General features: G+C 39.9%; 1 protein-coding gene across 1 annotated transcript in view; it reads right to left on the bottom strand.

The window, feature by feature from the left end:
* Window positions 1-27,889, bottom strand: part of GPD2 (glycerol-3-phosphate dehydrogenase 2) — a gene marked incomplete in the record, with an annotated part of 636,690 nt that overhangs the window by 107,044 nt on the left and 501,757 nt on the right. Inside the window, 2 exon segments of the mRNA XM_053698314.1 lie at window positions 44-175; window positions 17,925-18,100. Of these exon segments, the coding sequence (XP_053554289.1) occupies window positions 44-175; window positions 17,925-18,100 (308 nt within the window).

Below are 27,889 nucleotides of genomic sequence, written 5' to 3'. Positions count from 1 at the left end.
ACAAACACTGTTGCCCTTTCTTAGAACATTAATGTTTACAAACCTCTGCTTCTATGTATGGAAATTCAGAAACAAGTCTTTTTCCAACGATCGGCCACCTTTGTCCAGTGACTTTTGCTAATTTTGCTACTTCAAAGGCCTTGTCACCGTATGTTGAAGCAAGGTGCTGGGCAACCTGCAGGAAAACATCACAACTGAGTGAGCATCTTACAATTCAACATTTTCTTATTCTGCTTCTGAGAGCACAGCAGGGAAAAAAAACCCACACTACTTATGTCAGTTTCCCAAAGCTTTTATCAAATAGACTGAAGAGGGTATTAAATCTTGATTGTGTGGGAGGAAACTACTTGTTTTGTGAATGCTTAGGCCAGCACTTACACTACTATGCATGCATCAATGTAACTGTGACTAATGGCATGTCAACTGCCTTTTGCTTCTCTGATCACATTTAAAGAATATAATGTTGGAATCAGATTAAATGTCATAGGGCTTAATTTGTCATGAATGTATACATATATCCCCAATTTGTAAAAGTGCACATAAAATATTTATAAATATTATAAATGCAATTATTAACAAATATTTTTCCTGTATTTTCCCTTTCTGAATGTGGGATTATTATATACACAATATATATGTAAGCACAAAACTACATTATAAGGAATAAAGTGGATTAATCCATAATGAAAAAACAAACACATAAAATCATACCCCCCAACTGTCCTGATTTTCGCGGGACAGTCCCGATTTTAGGGGTCTGTCCCGATTTGCCCCAGGCATTTAAAAAAAAAAAAAAAAATTTTTTTTTTTTTAAATTCTATTGGGCCCATACTCAGAAGCAGCTGGCTTTGCTCTCACAGGGTTAGATACCTGTTATATTCCCTGTGGAAAAGGAATGGTGTGTGGGTTAAGCAGGAGTAAGAAGGCTGTATACACTCTGACCACGGGTAATGGTGACCTCTCGAACCTACCTCTGGTAATGATGATATCTAACCCCTGGTGATAATACTAGCATGCCTTCAGTTTTATACAATGAGCAGTGGCAGCCGCAGACTGCCAGCTAATGTGCTTGCCAACCCCAGGACCCCATACAATGAATTACAGATACCCATATATGATGTAGTGTGTGTGTGTCTATCTGTATCCATAACTGTGTGTGTGTGTCTGTATGTATAAGTTTATGCTATGTAGTGTGTGTGTGTCTGCATGTATAAATGTAAGCTATGTAGTGTGTGTGTATCTGCATGTATAAGTGTGTATCTGCATGTATAAGTGTATGCTATGTAGTGTGTGTCTGCATGTATAAGTGTATACTATGTAGTGTCTGTGTATCTGCATGTATAAGTGTATGCTGCATGTACAAGTGTATGCTATGTAGTGTGTGTGTATCTGCATGTGTAAGTGTATGCTATGTAGTGTGTATGTATCTGCATGTATAAGTGTATGCTATGTAGTGTGTGTGTATCTGCATGTATAAGTGTATGCTATGTAGTGTGTGTGTATCTGCATGTGTAAGTGTATGCTATGTAGTGTGTATGTATCTGCATGTATAAGTGTATGCTATGTAGTGTGTGTGTATCTGCATGTATAAGTGTATGCTATGTAGTGTGTGTGTATCTGCATGATAAGTGTATGCTATGTAATGTGTGTGTATCTGCATGTATAAGTGTATGCTATGTAGTGTGTGTGTGTGTGTGTGTATCTGCATATGTAAGTGTATGCTATGTAGTGTGCTACTGTGCATTTTTGCTGACTTTAAAGGCCAGAATCTAGAATATTAATGGGGAATGCAGAGAGTAGTTTTAAAGAATTTATCAATAAATGTGCAATTAAGATAAAAATATTTAGCAATGTCTTTGCAAAGGCTAATTAAATACAGCGCTCACATAGCCATACCAGTGGTTTGAGCTTGTGTTTGATTTACTGCCTAAGTGTATTAAAATATATGACTGTATTTAGAATTTTATTTTTATTACTTTGGTCTTATGAATTTTTTAAGCCCCGCCCACCTCATTTCAATTTTTTTGCGGGGGGGGGGGGGGTTCCCTCTTTTTAATTTTGAAATGTTGGGAGGTATGTAAAATTGTTCTTGGTTATAAATAAGTTAAAATAGTTTGCAGTATTTGAGGTTCCATAGAAGAGGCTATAAGAGGGATCTTACTGTTTGCCAAAAGAAATGGAAGTGACCCTGTTATAGTCAAATGACCAGTAAAGATGGACAATAACAATCCAAAACACTTTCAGTCAAAGGAACTATGAAGAGCACATTTGCATTGTTGGTTTCATATAATGTACACATATATATTTTTTAAGGAAATGCATGCAGTGCATTAAAAATAAGGTGTCACGAGTGCTGTAGTTTAAATATGCATTTTTAAATTTTATATGTTTAAGATTAAGTATATTACTAAAACCACTACTGCGTCCTCTCTAAAACAGATTAAAAAAAAACCTATGATGCAGCAGGAGATATAGCCTACCGGAGTCAATGAAGTCCAAGCCATTATCTTCAGGACCTGCCTTGCCATTAACTGCACCACTTCTGAACTTTAATTTCAAACTGGATATGGAACTTGGGAAGTAACCAGTAGTATAAACCTCTCATAAAGACCATGTCCTTCCAGAACAGTCTTGTACCAGAAGACACTTTCTGATTCTTTTTACAAGGTAGCAGAGCAATCAGAGCAAATGCATATAGGAATCACTACTGCATCTAAAACAAATGTAAGAGTCTAACTGATTATGGAACAATCCTTTATTAATTTATAGCTTATTATAATGCCATAAATGCATTTTTGGCTTAACCACTTTAGGGGAAAAAACTAAAATAATCTCCTGGATTAATAGTCTGGCATTTTATGAAATGGAATTTGAAAGGTACAGATTGCCCTGAGGCAAATCTGCTCAAAAGAGGATTTCAGAAACCTCTATAATTGTAGACTTGCTGTGAATTCCTAAATGATAGTTAATATTTGGTACAATATGGAAAATGTTAATCATCATTGCAGACTTTTGACAAGATTGCAGATGTCAGTGGTAAAAACAGTCCAACTGGGCTGCTAAAAGCTTATCCCTTGAAGGGACTCTCAAGTCAAAATTAAACTTTCATTATTCAGATAGAGCAGCAATTTAAAAAAACTTTCCAATTCACTTCCATAAACAAAAAGTGCACAGTCTTTAAAATTTACACTTTTTGAGTCACTAGCTCCTACCGAGTAAGAATGTGCAAGAATTCACAGAGTAAGCATGTACATGCATCTGTGATTGGCTGATGGCTGTCACATGGTACAGGGGGAGTGGAATTTTTTTTTACTACTCAGACTAAGTGCTATTGCATTGTCTTGTTATCATGCATTCGTTGATTATGCAAATCTACTGTGTTTACTGGTGCTTTAAAGAATCAGCATCTTACTAATCACAAATCGTGGGGAAACCTCATATGAGAGTCAGGTGTGTTACTGGGAAAGGATCCTAGGGTTGCCATCTAAAAAAGCTCACAAGGAAGGGCTTCACCTGAAACTAGGAAAATTAAACAACTAAATGGGATACTAAAGCCACATTTTTTCTTTCATGATTCAGATAGAGCATGCAATTTTAAGCAACTTTCTAATTTATTCCTATTATCAATTTTCCTTCATTCTCTTGCTATCTTTATTTGAAAAAGAAGGCATCTAAGCTAAGGAGCCAGCCAATTTTTAGTTCAGAACACTGGACAGCACTTGTTTATTGGCGGGTGCATTTAGCCCACCAATCAGCAAGCACAACCCAGGTTGTGAATAAAAAATGGGCCGGCTTCTAAACTTACAGTCTTGCTTTTCAAGTAAAGATAGCAAGAGAATGAAGAACAATTTATAATAGAAGTAAAATAGAAAGTTGCTTAAAATGGAATGCTCTATCTGAATCATGAAATAAAACATTTGGGTTCAGTGTCCCTTTAAGAGCAAGCACCATACTGACCCCAATGATGGAAAATTGCATGATTTTTCCAGACTGCTTACATGATAGAAATATTATAGCAAATTTCAGTCTGGCAGAGCCACAGCTCATAATTACAGCCATGCATAGGACATATTGCATGTTTGTTTTTTTGGTTTCCCAGTGCATATAAAAGTTAAATTAATATGCATTATGTCTAAAAAATAATGTACCGGACATACCTAAATTAAAAAAATTATTTATTGCTAAAAAATGCTAACCATCATCTGAGCCTTCAGCAAGATCTTTTAGCTGGTGGTGTGTACATATATATGTAAATACATGTGTATATATGTTGGAAACATGGGGCCGATAGATTAATATATACACATATATATATATATATATATATATATATATATATATATATATATAATTAGTAGACAAAAAGAAGTGCACTCTCAGGTCTTTCACAGCACCAGGTCTTTCTGCAGGTAGCAGGTACAGCCATGGGGTCATCCATGGCCCCCTCATATGCGAATATATTTATGTCTCACTTTGAAAATCTGTACCTATGGGGTAAATGTGATTCTTCTATCACTTTCTACCTTAGGTACATAGACGATATCTTTTTGATTTGGAGAGGGGACATGGATGATCTCCATGGCTGGTTCGATTTGTTTAATAACACACAAACCACTGTTCGGTTCAAAATGATGGCCGATTTGCAATTCATCAATTTTCTTAAAACGGCACAAGGGCTGGGGTGCACACTATTCAGCAAACCCACAGACAGGAATTCCCTGTTGAGATCAGATAGCTGTCATCCCCCAGCACTACTTAAAGGCATACTTAAGTCACAATTAATTAGAACAGTGAGGAATAATTCTGATCCTAGGAAGGGAGCCTCCCAGTTGTTGGAAATGGGTGAAAAATTTGCAGAGAGAGGGTATAAGACACAAGACATCAAACTAATGATGGATGAAGTGTCACAATACACACAGACACAACTGCTAGCAAAAAAAACAAGACAAAACACAGATGAAAAGCTTATAATGGCCACTACATTTTCTCCTAGCACTAGAAATGCTGGATCGATCCTAAGAACACATTGGCCCATCGTGTCATCTGACCCAAAGCTACGCTTCAGTAACCACCTCACACCTATGGTGGGTTACAGGAGGGGCACAAACTTGCGGGACCTACTGGTCAAGACTGACCCAAGGGCAAGTTACAGATCCATGACATATACTAACATCAAGGGATCCTATCGGTGTCTAGGGTGTACTTCCTGTAATGGGCTCATAAATACAAAGACATTTCATCACCCACATACCAATCGACAGTTTGGTATCCGCCACTCAATCACCTGCACAACAACATTTGTCATATATCTGTTGGTTTGTCCGTGTTCTCGTTTTTACGTTGGCAAAACGACGGGCACACTCAGAGAAAGAATGGCAAATCACCGACATGCCATCTGGTCAGCTCTAAAGTCTGGGGACTCGGACAAACCAGTGGCCAGGCACTGTGCACAACTTAAACATCCGGTGGCATCAATAAGATACACACTTATCGATCATGTTCCCCCTTTGGATAGGGGAGGCGATAGGAGCAAGATACTACTGCAGCGGGAGGCTCAGTGGATGTATCGATTGGGCACGGTGTACCCAGGTGGGCTCAATACAACTCCTGATTTCAAAGTCTTAATGTAATGTGGCTATAAGGTGTGATACATTCTTAGGGTACGGTACCTTGACTACCATGACTCTGTGTGTCCTGGGCTGGGTGAACCCTGTCATGGGGGGTTACCTTACCCGGTGAATCCACAGCACCAGGTATGGGGGACTAGGGTACTTCCAGTTCCTGTGTGGAAGTCAGGTAGTGGTGCTTTGGAGTTACCATTTGTTTATTTACACACGTAGCCAATTCATCATTACAAGGCTATTAGAATTGGTTGAGCATTTAACATCGCTATAACAATGGCTAAACAGAACCGTGCAGGGACAATTTCTCCAAATTAAAGTAATAAGAATAACCTATACAGGTCAACCCATGAAGGAAAGTCACTTTGATTCCCTACATAGCCTGAAGATCACATTATATCAAATCCAGTAAGGCTGTATGACATTGTAATACTTGAATGATCTTAGCGTGGCTAAAGATCCAGAAGAGTGAAAAATCAACTAACATAAAGAAGGATCATGGGAGCATTCTGAAACCTTGTAGGGTTCTGTGTGGAGTATGATAAGGCAATCCTGGGACTTATAGAGTTAAACCATCACCCAGAGGGGTATTACAGCATTGAATATGAGGACCCTGTTATATACTTGTTTTTAATTGAATCTTTTTCTCTAATGAAATATATGTTCATGTGTCTGGTGATTCTGACGATGAATGAGGCGGTTGCATGTGTGATATGATTTTTTGGCTATAACTATAGATGATAGAAATAATGATATAGTTTTAGTTAGCTAGTCAATATTGACTAGGGGGACCTCAGTAATATGCACTCAGATAGAAATAACCAGGGGTTCCATAATGTTGAGGTTTCTCATACCCAGCATAGTAATTAAGGGATAATCCAATTTAAAAATTCACATTACCATCTTGGAGGTTTATTTTATACTGGGCATTAGTGGAAACCGACCCCTGCATAACATTAGGGTGCAATTATGCAGTCCTTATGGGTATACATTATTTAAACCTTTGGGTTATTTAGATTAAACTTGAGTCTTGTATGGCTGAAAACCTGCAGCACAACTCGCAATTGCAATTGTTTGCTATTAGGGTAGGCAGTGTATTTTCTAGTTACTTTAAGTATAGTATGTATATATATGAATCAGCACTGCACTTTTTGAGTTTGTATAACACCACACAGAATTGTGGATCACATTTGCTCTTTATCTTTATTTCTTTTCCCCATAGAATGAGTGGGGTACGATGTATACACAGGTTGCCATGACAACGTGCAACCGCTTCGCCAAAACTTTTGCTTTCAAGTTTTGTTTGTTATTTTGTAGTATCTGCACTAGGTAGTGTAGTTGTTGTGAGTACACACATGCAGGAGAGATCCGATCACGCTCATCTTACACGATTTTTAATTGTTTCACATGTTTGGGCAATATTTGTTTCCCGGAAGTGATGTAGCGCACCATTTCCGGCACTTAGCACTGATGGAACGCAGTATGCGTTCCATTATCGGCAGTTTGGCGCCAAGGGAAAGGGGCTGGTTTTGAGTGGTATGAGTGAGTATGTCACTATTTATTTGTATTCTATGCTTTGTTTTAACTATGCTGATGAAGGAGGCGAGACCTCCGAAAACGTTACAGAAATAAAGTAACTTTGCTGTGAAAAAAAAACAAAAAAAAAAACAGAAATAAAGTAACTTTGCTGTGAAAGACCTGAGAGTGCACTTCTTTTTGGCTACTGTTTATTTTCAAAGTTGCACCCAGGCAGTTCTCCATTTGAGGGCAAGATCTGGAATTTTGGATACCTATATATATAATTATATATTTTGACCTACATTATAAAGATGAAACGAACTAGAAACAATTTCAGGCTTGCAAGTAACTTAACCCTTGAAGGGAATTTCTAACAACATATGCTTAAAGCTATAAAATCCTAAATTACTGAAAAAGAGAAGGATTTATAAAAAACAGCCAAATTTAATATTTCCACGTAGACATCACAAGTGAATTAAACTAGCTTACCCAAAATGTATTCAACAAAACCATTCTTCACAGAATGAAGCCAACAGTTTCAACATGTGGGTCATATGTGCAGTAGGAACACAGTAGAAGCTTGTTAAAAGATTTGACATCCCTTACATTGCTTCACAGAACATGACAGAGTAAAAACCTTAGAAGGATGTTTTTTTACCTAATGATCCAGTCTGAAATATTTATGATAATCAGAGGACCGGAAGAAACCATGTACTTCTACGATAAGAGAGGAAGATGGATTGCTAAGATTGCACAGAAGCTGTCTACTAAATGGGGGTTTTAGCTAGAGGAAAACATAATTTATGCTTACCTGATAAATTTATTTCTCTTGTCGTGTATCCAGTCCACGGATCATCCATTACTTGTGGGATATTCTCCTTCCCAACAGGAAGTTGCAAGAGGATCACCCACAGCAGAGCTGCTATATAGCTCCTCCCCAAACTGCCATATCCAGTCATTCGACCGAAAACAAGCAGAGAAAGGAGAAACCATAGGGTGCAGTGGTGACTGAAGTTTAAAATTAAAAAAATACCTGCCTTAAAATGACAGGACGGGCCGTGGACTGGATACACCACAAGAGAAATAAATTTATCAGGTAAGCATAAAACATAATTTATGTAAGAACTTACCTGATAAATTCATTTCTTTCATATTAGCAAGAGTCCATGAGCTAGTGACGTATGGGATATACATTCCTACCAGGAGGGGCAAAGTTTCCCAAACCTCAAAATGCCTATAAATACACCCCTCACCACACCCACAATTCAGTTTAACGAATAGCCAAGAAGTGGGGTGATAAAAAAGTGCGAAAGCATATAAAATAAGGAATTGGAATAATTGTGCTTTATACAAAAATCATAACCACCACAAAAAAAGGGCGGGCCTCATGGACTCTTGCTAATATGAAAGAAATGAATTTATCAGGTAAGTTCTTACATAAATTATGTTTTCTTTCATGTAATTAGCAAGAGTCCATGAGCTAGTGACGTATGGGATAATGACTACCCAAGATGTGGATCTTTCCACACAAGAGTCACTAGAGAGGGAGGGATAAAATAAAGACAGCCAATTCCTGCTGAAAATAATCCACACCCAAAAATAAAGTTTAACGAAAAACATAAGCAGAAGATTCAAACTGAAACCGCTGCCTGAAGTACTTTTCTACCAAAAACTGCTTCAGAAGAAGAAAATACATCAAAATGGTAGAATTTAGTAAAAGTATGCAAAGAGGACCAAGTTGCTGCTTTGAAAATCTGGTCAACCGAAGCTTCATTCCTAAACGCCCAGGAAGTAGAAACTGACCTAGTAGAATGAGCTGTAATTCTTTGAGGCGGAGTTTTACCCGACTCAACATAGGCAAGATGAATTAAAGATTTCAACCAAGATGCCAAAGAAATGGCAGAAGCTTTCTGGCCTTTTCTAGAACCGGAAAAGATAACAAATAAACTAGAAGTCTTACGGAAAGATTTCGTAGCTTCAACATAATATTTCAAAGCTCTAACAACATCCAAAGAATGCAACGATTTCTCCTTAGAATTCTTAGGATTAGGACATAATGAAGGAACCACAATTTCTCTACTAATGTTGTTGGAATTCACAACTTTAGGTAAAAATTCAAAAGAAGTTCGCAACACCGCCTTATCCTGATGAAAAATCAGAAAAGGAGACTCACAAGAAAGAGCAGATAATTCAGAAACTCTTCTGGCAGAAGAGATGGCCAAAAGGAACAAAACTTTCCAAGAAAGTAATTTAATGTCCAATGAATGCATAGGTTCAAACGGAGGAGCTTGAAGAGCTCCCAGAACCAAATTCAAACTCCAAGGAGGAGAAATTGACTTAATAACAGGTTTTATACGAACCAAAGCTTGAACAAAACAATGAATATCAGGAAGAATAGCAATCTTTCTGTGAAAAAGAACAGAAAGAGCAGAGATTTGTCCTTTCAAAGAACTTGCGGACAAACCCTTATCTAAACCATCCTGAAGAAACTGTAAAATTCTCGGTATTCTAAAAGAATGCCAAGAAAAATGATGAGAAAGACACCAAGAAATATAAGTCTTCCAGACTCTATAATATATCTCTCGAGATACAGATTTACGAGCCTGTAACATAGTATTAATCACAGAGTCAGAGAAACCTCTTTGACCAAGAATCAAGCGTTCAATCTCCATACCTTTAAATTTAAGGATTTCAGATCCTGATGGAAAAAAGGACCTTGTGACAGAAGGTCTGGTCTTAACGGAAGAGTCCACGGTTGGCAAGAGGCCATCCGGACAAGATCCGCATACCAAAACCTGTGAGGCCATGCCGGAGCTACCAGCAGAACAAACGAGCATTCCTTCAGAATCTTGGAGATTACTCTTGGAAGAAGAACTAGAGGCGGAAAGATATAGGCAGGATGATACTTCCAAGGAAGTGATAATGCATCCACTGCCTCCGCCTGAGGATCCCGGGATCTGGACAGATACCTGGGAAGTTTCTTGTTTAGATGGGACGCCATCAGATCTATTTCTGGAAGTTCCCACATTTGAACAATCTGAAGAAATACCTCTGGGTGAAGAGACCATTCGCCCGGATGCAACGTTTGGCGACTGAGATAATCCGCTTCCCAATTGTCTATACCTGGGATATGAACCGCAGAGATTAGACAGGAGCTGGATTCCGCCCAAACCAAAATTCGAGATACTTCTTTCATAGCCAGAGGACTGTGAGTCCCTCCTTGATGATTGATGTATGCCACAGTTGTGACATTGTCTGTCTGAAAACAAATGAACGATTCTCTCTTCAGAAGAGGCCAAAACTGAAGAGCTCTGAAAATTGCACGGAGTTCCAAAATATTGATCGGTAATCTCACCTCCTGAGATTCCCAAACTCCTTGTGCCGTCAGAGATCCCCACACAGCTCCCCAACCTGTGAGACTTGCATCTGTTGAAATTACAGTCCAGGTCGGAAGCACAAAAGAAGCCCCCTGAATTAAACGATGGTGATCTGTCCACCATGTTAGAGAGTGTCGAACAATCGGTTTTAAAGATATTAATTGAGATATCTTCATGTAATCCTTGCACCATTGCTTCAGCATACAGAGCTGAAGAGGTCGCATGTGAAAACGAGCAAAGGGGATCGCGTCCGATGCAGCAGTCATAAGACCTAGAATTTCCATGCATAAGGCTACCGAAGGGAATGATTGTGACTGAAGGTTTCGACAAGCTGCAATCAATTTTAGACGTCTCTTGTCTGTTAAAGACAGAGTCATGGACACTGAATCCATCTGGAAACCCAGAAAGGTTACCCTTGTCTGAGGAATCAAAGAACTTTTTGGTAAATTGATCCTCCAACCATGATCTTGAAGAAACAACACAAATCGATTCGAATGAGATTCTGCTAAATGTAAAGACTGAGCAAGTACCAAGATATCGTCCAAATAAGGAAATACCACAATACCCTGTTCTCTGATTACAGACAGAAGGGCACCGAGAACCTTTGTAAAAATTCTTGGGGCTGTAGCTAGGCCAAACGGCAGAGCCACAAACTGGTAATGCTTGTCCAGAAAAGAGAATCTCAGGAACTGATAATGATCTGGATGAATCGGAATATGCAGATATGCATCCTGTAAATCTATTGTGGACATATAATTCCCATGCTGAACAAAAGGCAAGATAGTCCTTACAGTTACCATCTTGAACGTTGGTATTCTTACATAACGATTCAATATTTTTAAATCCAGAACTGGTCTGAAGGAATTCTCCTTCTTTGGTACAATGAAGAGATTTGAATAAAACCCCATCCCCTGTTCCGAAACTGGAACTGGCATAATTACTCCAGTCAACTCTAGATCTGAAACACATTTCAGAAATGCTTGAGCTTTTACTGGATTTACTGGGACACGGGAAAGAAAAAATCTCTTTGCAGGAGGTCTCATCTTGAAACCAATTCTGTACCCTTCTGAAACAATGCTCTGAATCCAAAGATTGTGAACAGAATTGATCCAAATTTCAGCTGAGCTGGAATGAGGGCCGCACCTTCATGTGGACTTCGAAGCAGGCTTTGCCTTTCTAGCTGGCTTGGATTTATTCCAGACTGGAGATGGTTTCCAAACTGAAACTGCTCCTGAGGATGAAGGATCAGGCTTTTGTTCTTTGTTGAAACGAAAGGAACGAAAACGATTATTAGCCCTGCTTTTACCTTTAGATTTTTTATCCTGTGGTAAAAAAGTTCCTTTCCCACCAGTAACAGTTGAAATAATGGAATCCAACTGAGAACCAAATAATTTGTTACCCTGGAAAGAAATGGAAAGTAAAGTTGATTTAGAAGCCATATCAGCATTCCAAGTTTTAAGCCATAAAGCTCTTCTAGCTAAAATAGCTAGAGACATAAACCTGACATCAACTCTGATAATATCAAAAATGGCATCACAGATAAAATTATTAGCATGCTGTAGAAGAATAATAATATCATGAGAATCATGATGTGTTACTTGTTGCGCTAAAGTTTCCAACCAGAAAGTTGAAGCTGCAGCAACATCAGCCAAAGATATAGCAGGTCTAAGAAGATTACCTGAACACAGATAAGCTTTTCTTAGAAAGGATTACATTTTCCTATCTAAAGGATCCTTAAACGAAGTACCATCTGACGTAGGAATAGTAGTACGTTTAGCAAGGGTAGAAATAGCCCCATCAACTTTAGGGATTTTGTCCCAAAATTCTAATCTGTCAGACGGCACAGGATATAATCGCTTAAAACGTTTAGAAGGAGTAAATGAATTACCCAATTTATCCCATTCTTTGGAAATTACTGCAGAAATAGCATTAGGAACAGGAAAAACTTCTGGAATAACCACAGGAGCTTTAAATACCTTATCCAAACGTTTAGAATTAGTATCAAGAGGACCAGAATCCTCTATTTCTAAAGCAATTAGTACTTCTTTAAGTAAAGAACGAATAAATTCCATTTTAAATAAATATGAAGATTTATCAGCATCAACCTCTGAGACAGAATCCTCTGAACCAGAAGAGTCATCAGAATCATGATGAGGTTCATTTAAAAATTCATCTGTAGGGAGAGAAGTTTTAAAAGATTTTTTACGTTTACTAGAAGGAGAAATAACAGACATAGCCTTCTTTATGGATTCAGAAACAAAATCTCTTATATTATCAGGAACATTCTGCACCTTAGATGTTGAAGGAACTGCAACAGGCAATGGTACTTTACTAAAGGAAATATTATCTGCTTTAACAAGTTTGTCATGACAATCAATACAAACAACAGCTGGAGGAATAGCTACCAAAAGTTTACAGCAGATACACTTAGCTTTGGTAGATCCAGCACTAGACAGCGATTTTCCTGTAGTATCTTCTGACTCAGATGCAACGTGAGACATCTTGCAATATGTAAGAGAAAAAACAACATATATATAAAGCAAAATTGATCAAATTCCTTAAATGACAGTTTCAGGAATGGGAAAAAATGCCAAAGAAGCAAATGAAAAATGAGACTAAAATAATGTGGAGACAAAAGCGACGCCCATATTTTTCGCGCCAATAAGACGCCCACATTATTTGGCGCCTAAATGCTTTTAAAATAAAATAACGTCAAAAAATGACGCAACTTCCGGCGACACGTATGACGCCGGAAACGGAAACGAATTTTTTGCGCCAAAAAAGTCCGCGCCAAGAATGACGCAATAAAATGAAGCATTTTCAGCCCCCGCGAGCCTAACAGCCCACAGGGAAGAGTCAAATTTTTGAAGGTAAGAAAAAATGATTAAATCAAATGCATTATCCCAAATATGAAACTGACTGTCTGAAAATAAGGAAAGTTGAACATTCTGAGTCAAGGCAAATAAATGTTTGAATACATATATTTAGAACTTTATAAACAAAGTGCCCAACCATAGCTTAGAGTGTCACAGAAAATAAGATTTACTTACCCCAGGACACTCATCTACATGTTTGTAGAAAGCCAAACCAGTACTGAAACGAGAATCAGCAGAGGTAATGGTATATATAAGAGTATATCGTCGATCTGAAAAGGGAGGTAAGAGATGAATCTCTACGACCGATAACAGAGAACCTATGAAATAGACCCCGTAGAAGGAGATCACTGTATTCAAATAGGCAATACTCTCCTCACATCCCTCTGACATTCACTGCACGCTGAGAGGAAAACCGGGCTCCAACTTGCTGCGGAGCGCATATCAATGTAGAATCTAGCACAAACTTACTTCACCACCTCCATCGGAGGCAAAGTTTGTAAAACTGAATTGTGGGTGTGGTGAGGGGTGTATTTATAGGCATTTTGAGGTTTGGGAAACTTTGCCCCTCCTGGTAGGAATGTATATCCCATACGTCACTAGCTCATGGACTCTTGCTAATTACATGAAAGAAATTATGTTTTCTCTTGTAAGGTGTATCCAGTCCACGGATCATCCATTACTTGTGGGATACCAATACCAAAGCTAAAGTACACGGATGAAGGGAGGGACAAGGCAGGTACTTAAACGGAAGGTACCACTGCCTGTAAAACCTTTCTCCCAAAAATAGCCTCCGAAGAAGCAAAAGTATCAAATTTATAGAATTTTGAAAAAGTATGAAGCGAAGACCAAGTTGCCGCCTTGCAAATCTGTTCAACAGAAGCCTCATTTTTAAAGGCCCATGTGGAAGCCACAGCTCTAGTAGAATGAGCTGTAATCCTTTCAGGAGGCTGCTGGCCAGCAGTCTCATAAGCTAAGCGGATTAAACTTCTTAGCCAAAACGAAAGAGAAATTGCCGAAGCCCTTTGGCCTCTCCTCTGTCCAGAGTAGACAACAAACAAAGCAGATGTTTCACGAAAATCCTTAGTAGCTTGTAAATAATACTTTAAAGCACGAACCACGTCAAGATTGTGTGATAGACGTTCCTTCTTTGAAGAAGGATTAGGACACAATGATGGAACAACAATCTCCTGATTGATATTCTTATTAGATACCACCTTAGGTAAAAACCCAGGTTTGGTACGCAGAACTACCTTATTTGCATGGAAGATCAGATAAGGAGAATCACATTGTAAGGCAGATAACTCGGAAACTCTACGAGCCGAGGAAATAGTTACCAAAAAAAAACTTTCCAATATAAAAGTTTGATATCTATGGAATGAAGAGGTTCAAACGGAACCCCCTGAACAACTTTAAGAACCAAATTTAAGCTCCAAGGTGGAGCAACAGGTTTAAACACAGGCTTGATTCTAACTAAAGCCTGACAAAATGCCTGAACGTCTGGAACATCCGCCAGACGCTTGTGTTAAAGAATAGACAGCGCAGAAATCTGTCCCTTTAAGGAACTAGCCGACAATCCTTTCTCCAATCCTTCTTGGAGAAAAGATAATATCCTGGGAATCCTGACCTTACTCCATGAGTAGCCCTTGGATTCACACCAATAAAGATATTTATGCCATATCTTATGATCGATTTTCCTGGTGACAGGCTTTCGTGCCTGAATTAAGGTATTAATGACTGACTCGGAGAAACCACGCTTTGATAAAATCAAGCGTTCAATCTCCAGGCAGTCAGCCTCAGAGAAATTAGATTTGGATGGTTGAAAGGACCTTAAGGTAACCCTCTAACTTTTTATTCATTGGATCTGAGAAAGCACAACTGTCCTTGACAGGGATAGTAGTACGCTTAGCTAGGGTAGAAACTGCTCCCTCCACCTTAGGGACTGTCTGCCATAAGTCCCGTGTGGTGGCATCTATTGGAAACATTTTCTTAAAAATAGGAGGGGGAGAGAACGGCATTCCTTAGTAATAATTTCTGTAAACCTTTTAGGTATTGGAAAAGCATCAGTGCACACCGGCACTGCATAGTATTTGTCCAATCTACACAATTTTTCTGGCACTGCAATTGTATCAGTGTCATTCAGAGCAGCTAAAACCTCCCTGAGCAACACGCAGAGGTGTTCAAGCTTAAATTTAAATGTAGACATATCATTATCAGGTTGAATCTTTTTTCCTGAGTCAGAAACATCACCCACAGAAAGAAGCTCTCCTTCCTCAGCTTCTGTATATTGTGAGGGAGTATCAGACATAGCTCTTAAAGCGGCAGTATGCTCTGTATTTCTTCTAACTCCAGAGCTGTCTCGCTTTCCTCTAAACCCAGGTAGTCTGGATAATACCGCAGACAGGGTATTATCCATGACCGCCGCCATGTCTTGTAAAGTAAACGCTATGGGCGCACTAGATGTACTTGGCGCCATTAGAGCGGGAGTCAAAGGGTCTGACACGTGGGGCGAGTTAGTCGGCATAATTTCCCCCTCGTCAGATTCCTCTGGTGATAAATTTTTTAAAGACAGAATATGATCTTTATTACTTAAAGTGAAATCAGTACATTTGGTACACATTCTAAGAGGGGGTTCAACCATGGCTTCTAAACATAATGAACAAGGAGTTTCCTCTATGTCAGACATGTTTAAACAGACTAGCAATGAGACCAGCAAGCTTGGAAAACACTTTAAATCAAGTTAACAATCAAAAAATAAAAACAGTACTGTGCCTTTAAGAGAAACAAATTTTGTCAAAATTTGGAAAACAGTGAAAAAAAGCAGTAAACCAAACGAAATTTTTACAGTGTGTATAATAACAGAGCATTGCACCCACTTGAAAATGGATGATTAACCCCTTAGTTCAAAAAACAAATAAAAAAAACCGATATAGACGTTTTTTAACAGCACACCAAACTGCCACAGCCTTGCTGTGGGCCTACCTTCCCAACAAACGATTTTGGAAAGCCTAAGAGCCCTTGAGAGAGGTCCTATAGCATTCAGGGGACTCCTGGAGGAAGCTGGATGTCTCAGTCTGTAAAAGTTACTGCGCAAAAAAGCGCTAAATTAGGCCCCTCCCACTCATAGTAACACAGTGGAAAGCCTCAGGAAACTGTTTCTAGGCAAATTTAAGCCAGCCATGTGGAAAAAAACTAGGCCCCAATAAAGTTTTATCACCAAAGTATATATAAAAACGTTTAAACATGCCAGCAAACGTTTTATATTGCAAATCTATAAGAGTATTACCTCAGAAAGTAAGCATGATACCAGTCGCTATTAAATCACTGTATTCAGGCTTACCTTACATAAATATGGTATCAGCAGCATTTTCTAGCATTCACATATTCTAGAAATTTTTTTAACTGCACATACCTCATAGCAGGATAACCTGCATGCCATTCCCCCGCTGAAGTTACCTCTCTCTTCAGTCATGTGTGAGAACAGCAATGGATCTTAGTTAAAACCTGCTAAGATCATAGAAATCACAGGCAGATTCTTCTTCTATTTTCTGCCTGGGACAAAATAGTACAACTCCGGTACCATTTAAAAATAACAAACTTTTGATTGAAGAAAAAAAACAACTACATTACACCACTTCTCTCTTACTACCTCCATGCTTGTTGAGAGTTGCAAGAGAATTACTGGATATGGCAGTTAGGGGAGGAGCTATATAGCAGCTCTGCTGTGGGTGATCCTCTTGCAACTTCCTGTTGGGAAGGAGAATATCCCACAAGTAATGGATGATCCGTGGACTGGATACACCTTACAAGAGAAAACAAAATCTGTATTTGCTTAAAGAAGACGAGAGTCAGCCCATGACTTGAGCTGTGTAGAATGAACAGAAGAAGAGGGAACTGATCCAGATAAAGGATGAGTAGACTCAGAGAACCATAGGCATGAAAGCCGATTCAGCAGTGCTCTGTTACATGCCAGAAAAGCAGAGAGAGAAATCACTTGAATGTGTCAGAAGAGTGCTCTCTCATGGCTACAACAAGGGAATACAGACATGCACAAGAGACTTCATAACACTACAGGCAGCAAATGGCACCATAAAGATGCATACGGTCTGGAAGGTGAGCACAAGATAGCTACACACTATGCCCTGTGTGCCATAGATAGAGGAGCAAAGTGAGCTTAAAATACAGGGAATATTCTAAAATCCCAGAAGCTTCATCATGCTTGAATGAACAAAATTGGGGTTATCCAAGTAACAGTGTAGATACATCAGCTGAGCTCCAAACAACGTAGCCTTTTTCAACAACAAGATACTTTAAAATTTGGAGTTGGTAGAGCAGAGAGGATAGGTGAGGAGGGGACTCATGCAGAAGATCTGTTTAAAGTTTGTTTTCTTTAAGTAGAAAATAAAAAGGGGACCATAGATTCATACATAGAAACAATACATTTAAAAATACTGAGAGGAATAAGAGCAAATACAAATATATACATTTAACAAGATACACGTCAAATAGATTACCACAAACTTAAATATATTTACTTCACTCTCAAGTCCATAATCCTGAACCAGACGAATGTACAGAGTAGGGGACCAGTCCTTCCCCCCCTCAAGGAAAAGCCCTACTGTCCTGCAAGGCCCTGCATTCAGATTGTGCGATTTCACTGCTGCATCAATTGTGTCCTCAGCCATGGAACGGTAGGTGGTCCATTTTCCCCCTAAAAAATATTTGGAACGTGACTATTTTTCTGTTTTTTATGAAACCAACATCACTTCCATTTCTGTAAGAATTTTACACTCATTAAAGGGACAGTAAACACCCTGTAATTACAAGACATTCCAGTTGTGCTGATACAGACTTTTAGCCTAACTCCACCCACCATTTGCCTTATTTGGAGGGGCCAATCTGGGCTCTAAACTGCAGACAACAAGGCTTGTCACAGTCATAACGTTAGTAAAAAGTACTATGTTTTGCAGTTATCAGTGAAATTAAATTAAGCACAGATAAAGAACAGTGTTAGCCTTGAGAAGTTAGCAGGATTAATTGCTCAATTTTCAAAGCAAGATTCCATGAAAAGGAGAGAAAATAAATAATAAAAATATATTGCGAAGATGTTTCATTTCCCATAACTAAACATTTTCTATATGAAGCTCAGTGTTTACTGTCCCTTTAAACTCAAAAGTACAACCACCATAAAGTGAGTAATTAAACATGGTAATGCATTATTTATTTTTCATTTTGCTTTATTGTGGGTAATTTGTTTCCGTATGTTGTGCTTATTCAACTACCATGATATAAAAACATTCATGTTGTATGCAATGGCATACAGGGCTTAAATACGGATATGTATTTTACGTCAATAAAATGACCTTGATGTCATTAAGTAAAAACAAAGTATTTATTTTAAGGGACATAAAACCCCACATTTGTTTTTTCATAATTTAGCTACAATTTTTACAAAGTTAGCAAATTTACTTTGTTCTCATGGTATTCGTTGCTGAAGAGCATACATAGGCCTAGATTTAGAGTTTGGCGGTAGCTGTGAAAACCAGCGTTAGAGGCTCCTAACGCTGGTTTTAGGCTACCGCCGGTATTTGGAGTCAGTCAGGAAAGGGTCTAACGCTCACTTTCCAGCCGCGACTTTTCCATACCGCAGATCCCCTTACGTCAATTGCGTATCCTATCTTTTCAATGGGATCTTTCTAACTCCGGTATTTAGAGTCGTGTCTGAAGTGAGCGTTAGAAATCTAACGACAAAACTCCAGCCGCAGAAAAAAGTCAGTAGTTAAGAGCTTTCTGGGCTAACGCCGGTTTATAAAGCTCTTAACTACTGTGCTCTAAAGTACACTAACACCCATAAACTACCTATGTACCCCTAAACCGAGGCCCCCCCCACATCGCAGACACTCGATTAATTTTTTTTAACCCCTAATCTGCCGACCGCCACCTACGTTATACTTATGTATCCCTAATCTGCTGCCCCTAACACCGCCGACCCCTATATTATATTTATTAACCCCTAATCTGCCCACCTCAACGTCGCCTCCACCTGCCTACCCTTATTAACCCCTAATCTGCCGAGCGGACCGCACCGCTACTATAATAAAGTTATTAACCCCTAATCCGCCTCACTCCCGCCTCAATAACCCTATAATAAATAGTATTAACCCCTAATCTGCCCTCCCTAACATCGCGGACACCTAACTTCAATAATTAACCCCTAATCTGCCGACTGGAGCTCACCGCTATTCTAATAAATGTATTAACCCCTAAAGCTAAGTCTAACCCTAACACTCCCCTAAATTAAATATAATTTTAATCTAACGAAATTAATGAACTCTTCTTAAATAAATTATTCCTATTTAAAACTAAATACTTACCTGTAAAATAAATCCTAATATAGCTACAATATAAATTATATTTATATTATAGCTATTTTAGGATTTATATTTATTTTACAGGTAACTTTGTATTTATTTTAACTAGGTACAATAGCTATTAAATAGTTAATAACTATTTAATAGCTAAAATAGTTCAAATAATTACAAATTTACCTGTAAAATAAATCCTAACCTAAGTTACAATTAAACCTAACACTACACTATCAATAAATTAATTAAATAAAATACCTATAATTATCTACAATTAAACCTAACACTACACTATCAATAAATAAATTAAATAAAATTCCTACAAATAAATACAATTAAATAAACTAGCTAAAGTACAAAAAATAAAAAAGAACTAAGTTACAAAAAATAAAAAAATATTTACAAACATTAGAAAAATATTACAACAATTTTAAACTAATTACACCTACTCTAAGCCCCCTAATAAAATAACAAAGACCCCAAAAATAAAAAAATGCCCTACCCTATTCTAAATTATTAAAGTTCAAAGCTCTTTTACCTTACCAGCCCTGAACAGGGCCCTTTGCGGGGCATGCCCCAAGAAGTTCAGCTCTTTTGCCTGTAAAAAAAAAAAACATACAATACCCCCCCCCCAACATTACAACCCACCACCCACATACCCCTAATCTAACCCAAACCCCCCTTAAATAAACCTAACACTAAGCCCCTGAAGATCTTCCTACCTTGAGTCGTCTTCACCCAGCCGAGCCAAATTCTTCATCCAAGCGGAGCAAGAAGAGGTCCTCCATCCGGTAGAAGTCTTCATCCAAGCGGGGCAAGAAGAGGTCCTCCATCCGGTAGAAGTCTTCATCCAAGCGGGGCAGAAGAGGTCTTCCATCCGATTGAAGTCTTCATCCAAGCGGCATCCATCCGGAGCGGAGCGGCAGCATCCTGAAGACCTCCGACGCGGAACATCCATCCTGGCCGACGACTGAACGACGGTTCCTTTAAATGACGTCATCCAAGATGGCGTCCCTCGAATTCCGATTGGCTGATAGGATTCTATCAGCCAATCGGAATTAAGGTAGGAATATTCTGATTGGCTGATGGAATCAGCCAATCAGAATCAAGTTCAATCCGATTGGCTGATCCAATCAGCCAATCAGATTGAGCTTGCATTCTATTGGCTGTTAATACTATTTATTATAGGGTTAGTGAGGCGGATTAGGGGTTAATAACTTTATTATAATAGCGGAGCGGTCCGGTCGGCAGATTAGGGGTTAATAAGTGTAGGCAGGTGGAGGCGACGTTGTGGGGGGCAGATTAGGGGTTAATAAATATAATATAGGGGTTGGCGGTGTTAGGGGCAGCAGATTAGGGGTACATAGGGATAATGTAAGTAGCGGCGGTTTACGGAGCGGCAGATTAGGGGTTAATAATAATATGCAGAGGTCAGCGATAGCGGGGGCGGCAGAATAGGGGTTAATAAGTGTAAGGTTAGGGGTGTTTAGACTCGGGGTACATGTTAGAGTGTTAGGTGCAGACGTAGGAAGTGTTTCCCCATAGGAAACAATGGGGCTGCGTTAGGAGCTGAACGCGGCTTTTTTGCAGGTGTTAGGTTTTTTTTCAGCTCAAACTGCCCCATTGTTTCCTATGGGGGAATCGTGCACGAGCACGTTTTTTAAGCTGGCCGCTTCCGTAAGCAACTCTGGTATCGAGAGTTGCAGTGGCGTTAAATATGCTGTACGCTCCTTTTTTGGAGCCTAACGCAGCCATTCTGTGGACTCTCAATACCAGAGTTATTTTAAAGGTGCGGCCAGAAAAAAGCACGCGTAGCTAACGCACCCCTTTGGCCGCAGAACTCTAAATCTAGCCGATAGGTAGGTAGTGTGTACATATATGGAGCACTACCTGGCAGCAAACACTGCTACCATCTAGTGCTCACAAATGCATGACATTTGTTACAAGCATTCTCTAGACACATGCAAGCTCTTGAGCCTACCTACCTGCTGTTCAACAAAGAATACCAAGAGAAGAAATTTAATTTGAGAATAGAAATAAATTGGATTTCTTTTTTAAGGTTTAATCTCTACCTGAATTGTGAAATAAAAAAAAAATCATGTCACTTTAAAGTTTACAATACTGCAGGATTTTAGGTAAAACAGAGATGCAAGGAGAAAGATAGCATGAGATTGTGCTGTATTATATAGAGATGAAAGATTTTACTCTTTTTTTTCTAAAGCTTCTACAGTGTTAACTTGCATTTTAACAGAGACAGGGATTCTATTTAGAAATCTGTAAAAAAAAAAACAACACAATGTTAAAGGGGCAGTCAACACCAGAATTTTTGTTGTTTTAAAAGATAGATAATCCCTTAATTACCCATTCCACAGTTTTGCATAACCAACCTTATATCTAAGCCTCAGACTGACCCCTTATTTCAGTTTTTTTCACAGACTTGCATTTTAGCCAATCAGTGCTCACTCCTCGTTAAAGTCACGTGCATGAGCTCAATGTTATCTATACCACCTCTAGTGGTGAAAAACTGTAAAAACAGAATTTATGTTAACCTGATAAATTTCTTTCTCCTACGGTGTGTCCGGTCCACGGCTTCATCCTTACTTGTGGGAAATATTCTCTTCCCTAACAGGAAACGGCAAAGAGAGCACAGCAAAAGCTGTCCATATAGCTCCCCCTTTGGCTCCGCCCCCCAGTCATTCGACCGACGGTTAGGAGAAAAAGGAGAAACTATAGGGTGCCGTGGTGACTGTAGTGTACAGAAATAAAAAAAATTTAAACCTGACTAAAAGCCAGGGCAGGCCGTGGACCGGACACACCGTAGGAGAAAGAAATTTATCAGGTAAACATAAATTCTGTTTTCTCCTACATTGGTGTGTCCGGTCCACGGCTTCATCTTTACTTGTGGGAACCAATACCAAAGCTTTAGGACACGGATGAAGGGAGGGAACAAGTCAGGTTACCTAAACGGAAGGCACCACAGCTTGCAACACCTTTCTCCCAAAAACAGCCTCAGAAGAAGCATAAGTATCGAATTTGTAAAATTTGGCAAAAGTATGCAGAGAAGACCAAGTCGCTGCCTTACAGATCTGATCAACAGAAGCCTCGTTCTTGAAGGCCCATGTGGAAGCCACAGCTCTAGTAGAGTGAGTTGTAATTCGTTCAGGAGGCTGCCGTCCGGCAGTCTCATAAGCCAATCGGATGATGCTTTTCAACCAAAAGGAAAGAGAGGTAGCAGTAGCTTTCTGCCCTCTCCTCTTACCAGAATAAACGACAAACAAAGATTTTGTTTGTCTGAAATCTTTTGTTGCTTCTAAATAGAATTTTAAAGCATGGACCACATCTAGGTTGTGTAACAAACGTTCCTTCTTTGAAACTGGATTCGGACATAGAGAAGGAACAACTATTTCCTGGTTAATATTCCTGTTGGAAACAACTTTTGGAAGAAAACCAGGCTTGGTACGTAAAACTACCTTTTCTGCATGGAATACCAGATAGGGAGAAGTACACTACAAAGCAGATAATTCAGAAACTCTTCTAGCAGAAGAAATAGCAACCAAAAACAGAACTTTCCAAGATAGTAACTTAATATCTATGGAATGCAAAGGTTCAAACGGAACCCATTGAAGAACTGAAAGAACTAAGTTTAGACTCCATTGAGGAGTCATAGGTCTGTAAACAGGCTTGATTCTGACTAACGCCTGTACAAACGCTTGTACATCTGGCACGGCTGCCAGACGTTTGTGCAACAAGACAGACAGAGCAGATATCTGTCCCTTTAGAGAACTAGCTGACAGACCTTTCTCCTAACCCTCGTGGATAAAGGAAAGAATCCTAGGAATTTTGATTTTACTCCAAGAAAATTCCATGGATTCGCACCAACGGATATATTTGTGCCATATCTTATGGTAAATCTTCCTAGTCACAGGCTTTCTGGATTGAACCAGAGTATCTATAACTGAATCTGAAAGCCCATGCTTAGATAGAATCAAGCGTTCAATTTCCAAGCAGTTAGTTGCAGAGAGACTAGATTTGGATGTTCGAATGGACCTTGTACTAGAAGATCCTGTCTCAAAGGTAGCTTCCATGGTGGAGCCGATGACATATTCACCAGGTCTGCATACCAAGTCCTGCGTGGCCACGCAGGAGCTATTAGAATCACCAAGGCCTTCTCCTGTTTGATCCTGGCTACCAGCCTGGGAAGGAGAGGGAACGGTGGAAACACATAAGCTAGATTGAACGACCAAGGCGCCAGTAATGCATCCACCAGTGTCGCCCTGGGATCCCTGGATCTGGACCCGTATCAAGGAACTTTGAAGTTCTGACGAGACGCCATCAGATCCATATCCGGAGTGCCCCATAGTTGAGTTAACTGGGCAAAGACCTCCGGGTGGAGTTCCCACTCCCCCGGATGGAAAGTCTGACGACTCAAATAATCCGCCTCCCAGTTGTCTACTCCTGGGATGTGGATTGCAGATAGGTGGCAGGAGTGATCCTCCGCCCATTTGATGATCTTGGATACCTCTGCCATCGCCAAGGAACTCTATGTTCCCCCCTGATGGTTGATGTACGCTACAGTCGTCATGTTGTCCGACTGAAATCTTATGAATCTGGCCTTCGCTAGGTGAGGCCAGGCCAGGAGCGCATTGAATATCACTCTCAGTTCCAAAATGTTTATCGGGAGAAGGGACTCTTCCCGAGACCATAGACCATGAGCTTTCAGGGAGTCCCAGACCGCGCCCCAGCCTAAGAGACTGGCGTCGGTCGTGACGATGACCCACTCTGGTCTGCGGAAACTCATTCCCTGAGACAGGTGATCCTGAGTCAACCACCAGCGAAGTGAGTCTCTGGTTACCTGGTCTACTTGAATCTGGGGAGACAAGTCTGCATAATCCCCATTCCACTGTTTGAGCATGTACAGTTGCAATGGTCTTAGATGAATTCGAGCAAAAGGAACCACGTCCATTGCTGCAACCATTAATCCTATTACCTCCATGCACTGAGCTATGGAAGGCTGAGGAATAGATTGAAGAACTTGACGTTTAGAAGTTTTAATTTTCTGACCTCTGTTAGAAAAATCTTAATTTCTACAGAATCTAATATTGTTCCCAGAAAAGGAACCCTTGTGGACGGGGACAGGGAACTCTTTTCTACGTTCACCTTCCACCCGTGAGACCTGAGAAAGGCTAATACAATGTCTGTATGAGCCCTTGTTCTGGAAAGGGACGACGCTTGGATTAGGATGTCATCTAAATAAGGTGCCACCACAATGCCCCTCGGTCTTAGAACCGCTAGTAGGGACCCTAGCACCTTTGTGAAAATTCTGGGAGCAGTGGCTAAACCAAACGGAAGAGCCACGAACTGGTAATGTTTGTCCAGAAAGGCGAACCTTAGGAACTGATGATGATCTTTGTGGATAGGAATATGTAGGTACGCATCCTTTAAGTCCACGGTAGTCATGTATTGACCCTCCTGGATTGTTGGTAAAATCGTCCGAATGGTTTCCATTTTGAATGATGGAACTCTGAGGAATTTGTTTAGAATTTTTAAATCCAGAATTGGCCTGAAAGTTCCTTCTTTTTTGGGAACTACGAACAGGTTTGAGTAAAAACCCAGTCCTTGTTCCGCTGTTGGAACTGGGTGTATCACTCCCATCTTTAATAGGTCTTCTACGCAATGTAAGAATGCCTGTCTCTTTATCTGGTCTGAAGATAAGCGAGACATGTGGAACCTTCCCCTTGGAGGAAGTTCCTTGAATTCTAGAAGATACCCCTGAGAGACTATTTCTAGTGCCCAGGGATCCGGAACATCTCTTGCCCAAGCCTGAGCAAAGAGAGAAAGTCTGCCCCCTACTAGATCTGGTCCCGGATCGGGGGCTACCCCTTCATGCTGTCTTGGTAGCAGCCGCAGGCTTCTTGGCCTGTTTACCCTTGTTCCAGCCTTGCATTGGTTTCCATGCTGGTTTAGGCTGGGAATTGTTACCCTCTTGTCTAGAGGCTGCAGAGTTAGGAGACGGTCCGTTCCTGAAATTGCGAAAGGAACGAAAATTAGATTTGTTCTTAGCCTTGAAAGGACTATCCTGTGGGAGGGCATGGCCCTTTCCCCCAGTGATGTCTGAAATAATCTCCTTCAATTCTGGTCCAAAAAGGGTCTTACCTTTGAAAGGAATATTAAGCAGTTTTGTCTTGGACGACACATCCGCCGACCAATATTTTAGCCAAAGCGCTCTGCGCGCCACTATTGCAAAACCTGAATTTTTCGCCGCTAATTTAGCCAATTGAAAAGCGGCATCTAAAATAAAGGAATTAGCCAACTTTAGTGCGTGAATTCTGTCCATGACTTCCTCATATGGAGTCTCCTTATGGAGCAAATTTTCTAGTTCCTCGAACCAAAAAGACGCCGCAGTGGTGACAGGAATAATGCACGAAATTGGTTGGAGAAGGAAACCTTGCTGAACAAATATCTTTTTAAGCAATCCTTCCAATTTTTTATCCATAGGATCTTTGAAAGCACAACTGTCCTCAATGGGAATAGTTGTGCGCTTGGCCAACGTAGAAACTGCCCCCTCAACCTTAGGGACTGTTTGCCATGCGTCCCTTCTGGGGTCGACAATGGGGAACATTTTCTTAAATATAGGAGGTGGGACAAAAGGTATACCTGGTTTCTCCCACTCCTTGGTCACTATGTCCGCCACCCTCTTGGGTATCGGAAAGGCATCAGCGTGCACAGGGACCTCTAAGAATTTGTCCATTTTGCACAATTTCTCTGGAATCACCAAAGAGTCACAATCATCAAGAGTAGTTAGCACCTCCTTAAGCAGGGCGCGGAGATGTTCTAACTTAAATTTAAATGCCACAATATCAGGTTCTGACTGCTGAGAAACTTTTCCTGAATCAGAAATGTCTCCCTCCGACAGACCCTCCCTCACTGCCAATTCAGACTGGAGTGAGGGTATAACAGATAAATTATCGTCAGCGCCCACTTGCTCATCCTCTGTATTTAAAACTGAGCAATCACGCTTTCTGGGAAATGCTGGCAGTTTGGATAAAAGATTTGCTATAGAATTATCTATTACTGCAGTTAATTGCTGCATAGTAACAAGCATTGGCGCGCTAGATGCACTAGGTATCGCCTGCGCGGGCAAAACTGGTGTTGACACAGAAGGAGAGGATGATGAACTATCCCCACTACCTTCACTTGAAGAATCATCTTGGGCAACCTTATTAAATGTGACAGTACTGTTCTTACTTTGTTTGGACGCCATGGCACAATTTGAACATACATTTAAAGGGGGAACCACCTTGGCCTCCATACACACAGCACATATGCTATCTGAAGGTACAGACATGTTAGACAGACTTTGGCAGGCTATTAATGCAATAAAATCGTTTTTAAACAAAACCGTTTACTGTCTCTTTAAATAATAAAAAGAGCACACATTATTTCTGAATGTTTGAAAAACTATGAAGGAAATATCCGATCTTTACAAAATTTGCACCCTAGTGTCGTAATGCTTTGAAAGTATTGCACACCAAGTTTCAAGTCTCTAACCCCTTAAATGAGCAAATTGTTCAATTTCCCAGTTTAAACCCACTACAGTCCCTGCCACAGCCTTTGCTGCGGTTTTTACCTTCCTTGGGGGTTATTCACCACAGAAATAAGCCTTCTTGAATTCGTTTTTATGGCCACAGGACCCTCTCACATGAAGCTGCATGCACTGCTTCTATAAGTAACTGCGCAACTGAGGCGCAAAAATTAGGCCTCCTCCCTCTGCATACCAGAGTGAAGGGGCCTTCCTGACTAGATTAGGTGTCTAAACAAGTGCCAGGCGTAATAAAAACGTTCCCCAAGAGTGTTTCAAAGTCACAAAACACCCCAAAAGTCATATAAATATTATATAAATCAATCGATTCAGCCCACAATAGTGTCAACCAGTATAGAGCCCATTTATAAGCCTTCATTCTGTTATGAGTCTAAGAAAATGGCTTACCGATCCCATAAGGGAAAATGACAGTCTTCTAGCATTACTATGTCTTGTTAGAAAAGAGACTACTCATACCTGGAGCAGAAAAGTCTGCAAACTGTTCCCCCCAACTGAAGTTCTCTGGTTTCAACAGTCCTGCGTGGGAACAGCAATG

Source organism: Bombina bombina, chromosome 1 (genome assembly GCF_027579735.1).
Source record: "Bombina bombina isolate aBomBom1 chromosome 1, aBomBom1.pri, whole genome shotgun sequence".
NCBI lineage: Eukaryota > Metazoa > Chordata > Amphibia > Anura > Bombinatoridae > Bombina > Bombina bombina.
Note: the sequence above shows the minus strand (reverse complement) of the source record. Positions and strands in the feature narration are given on the sequence as shown.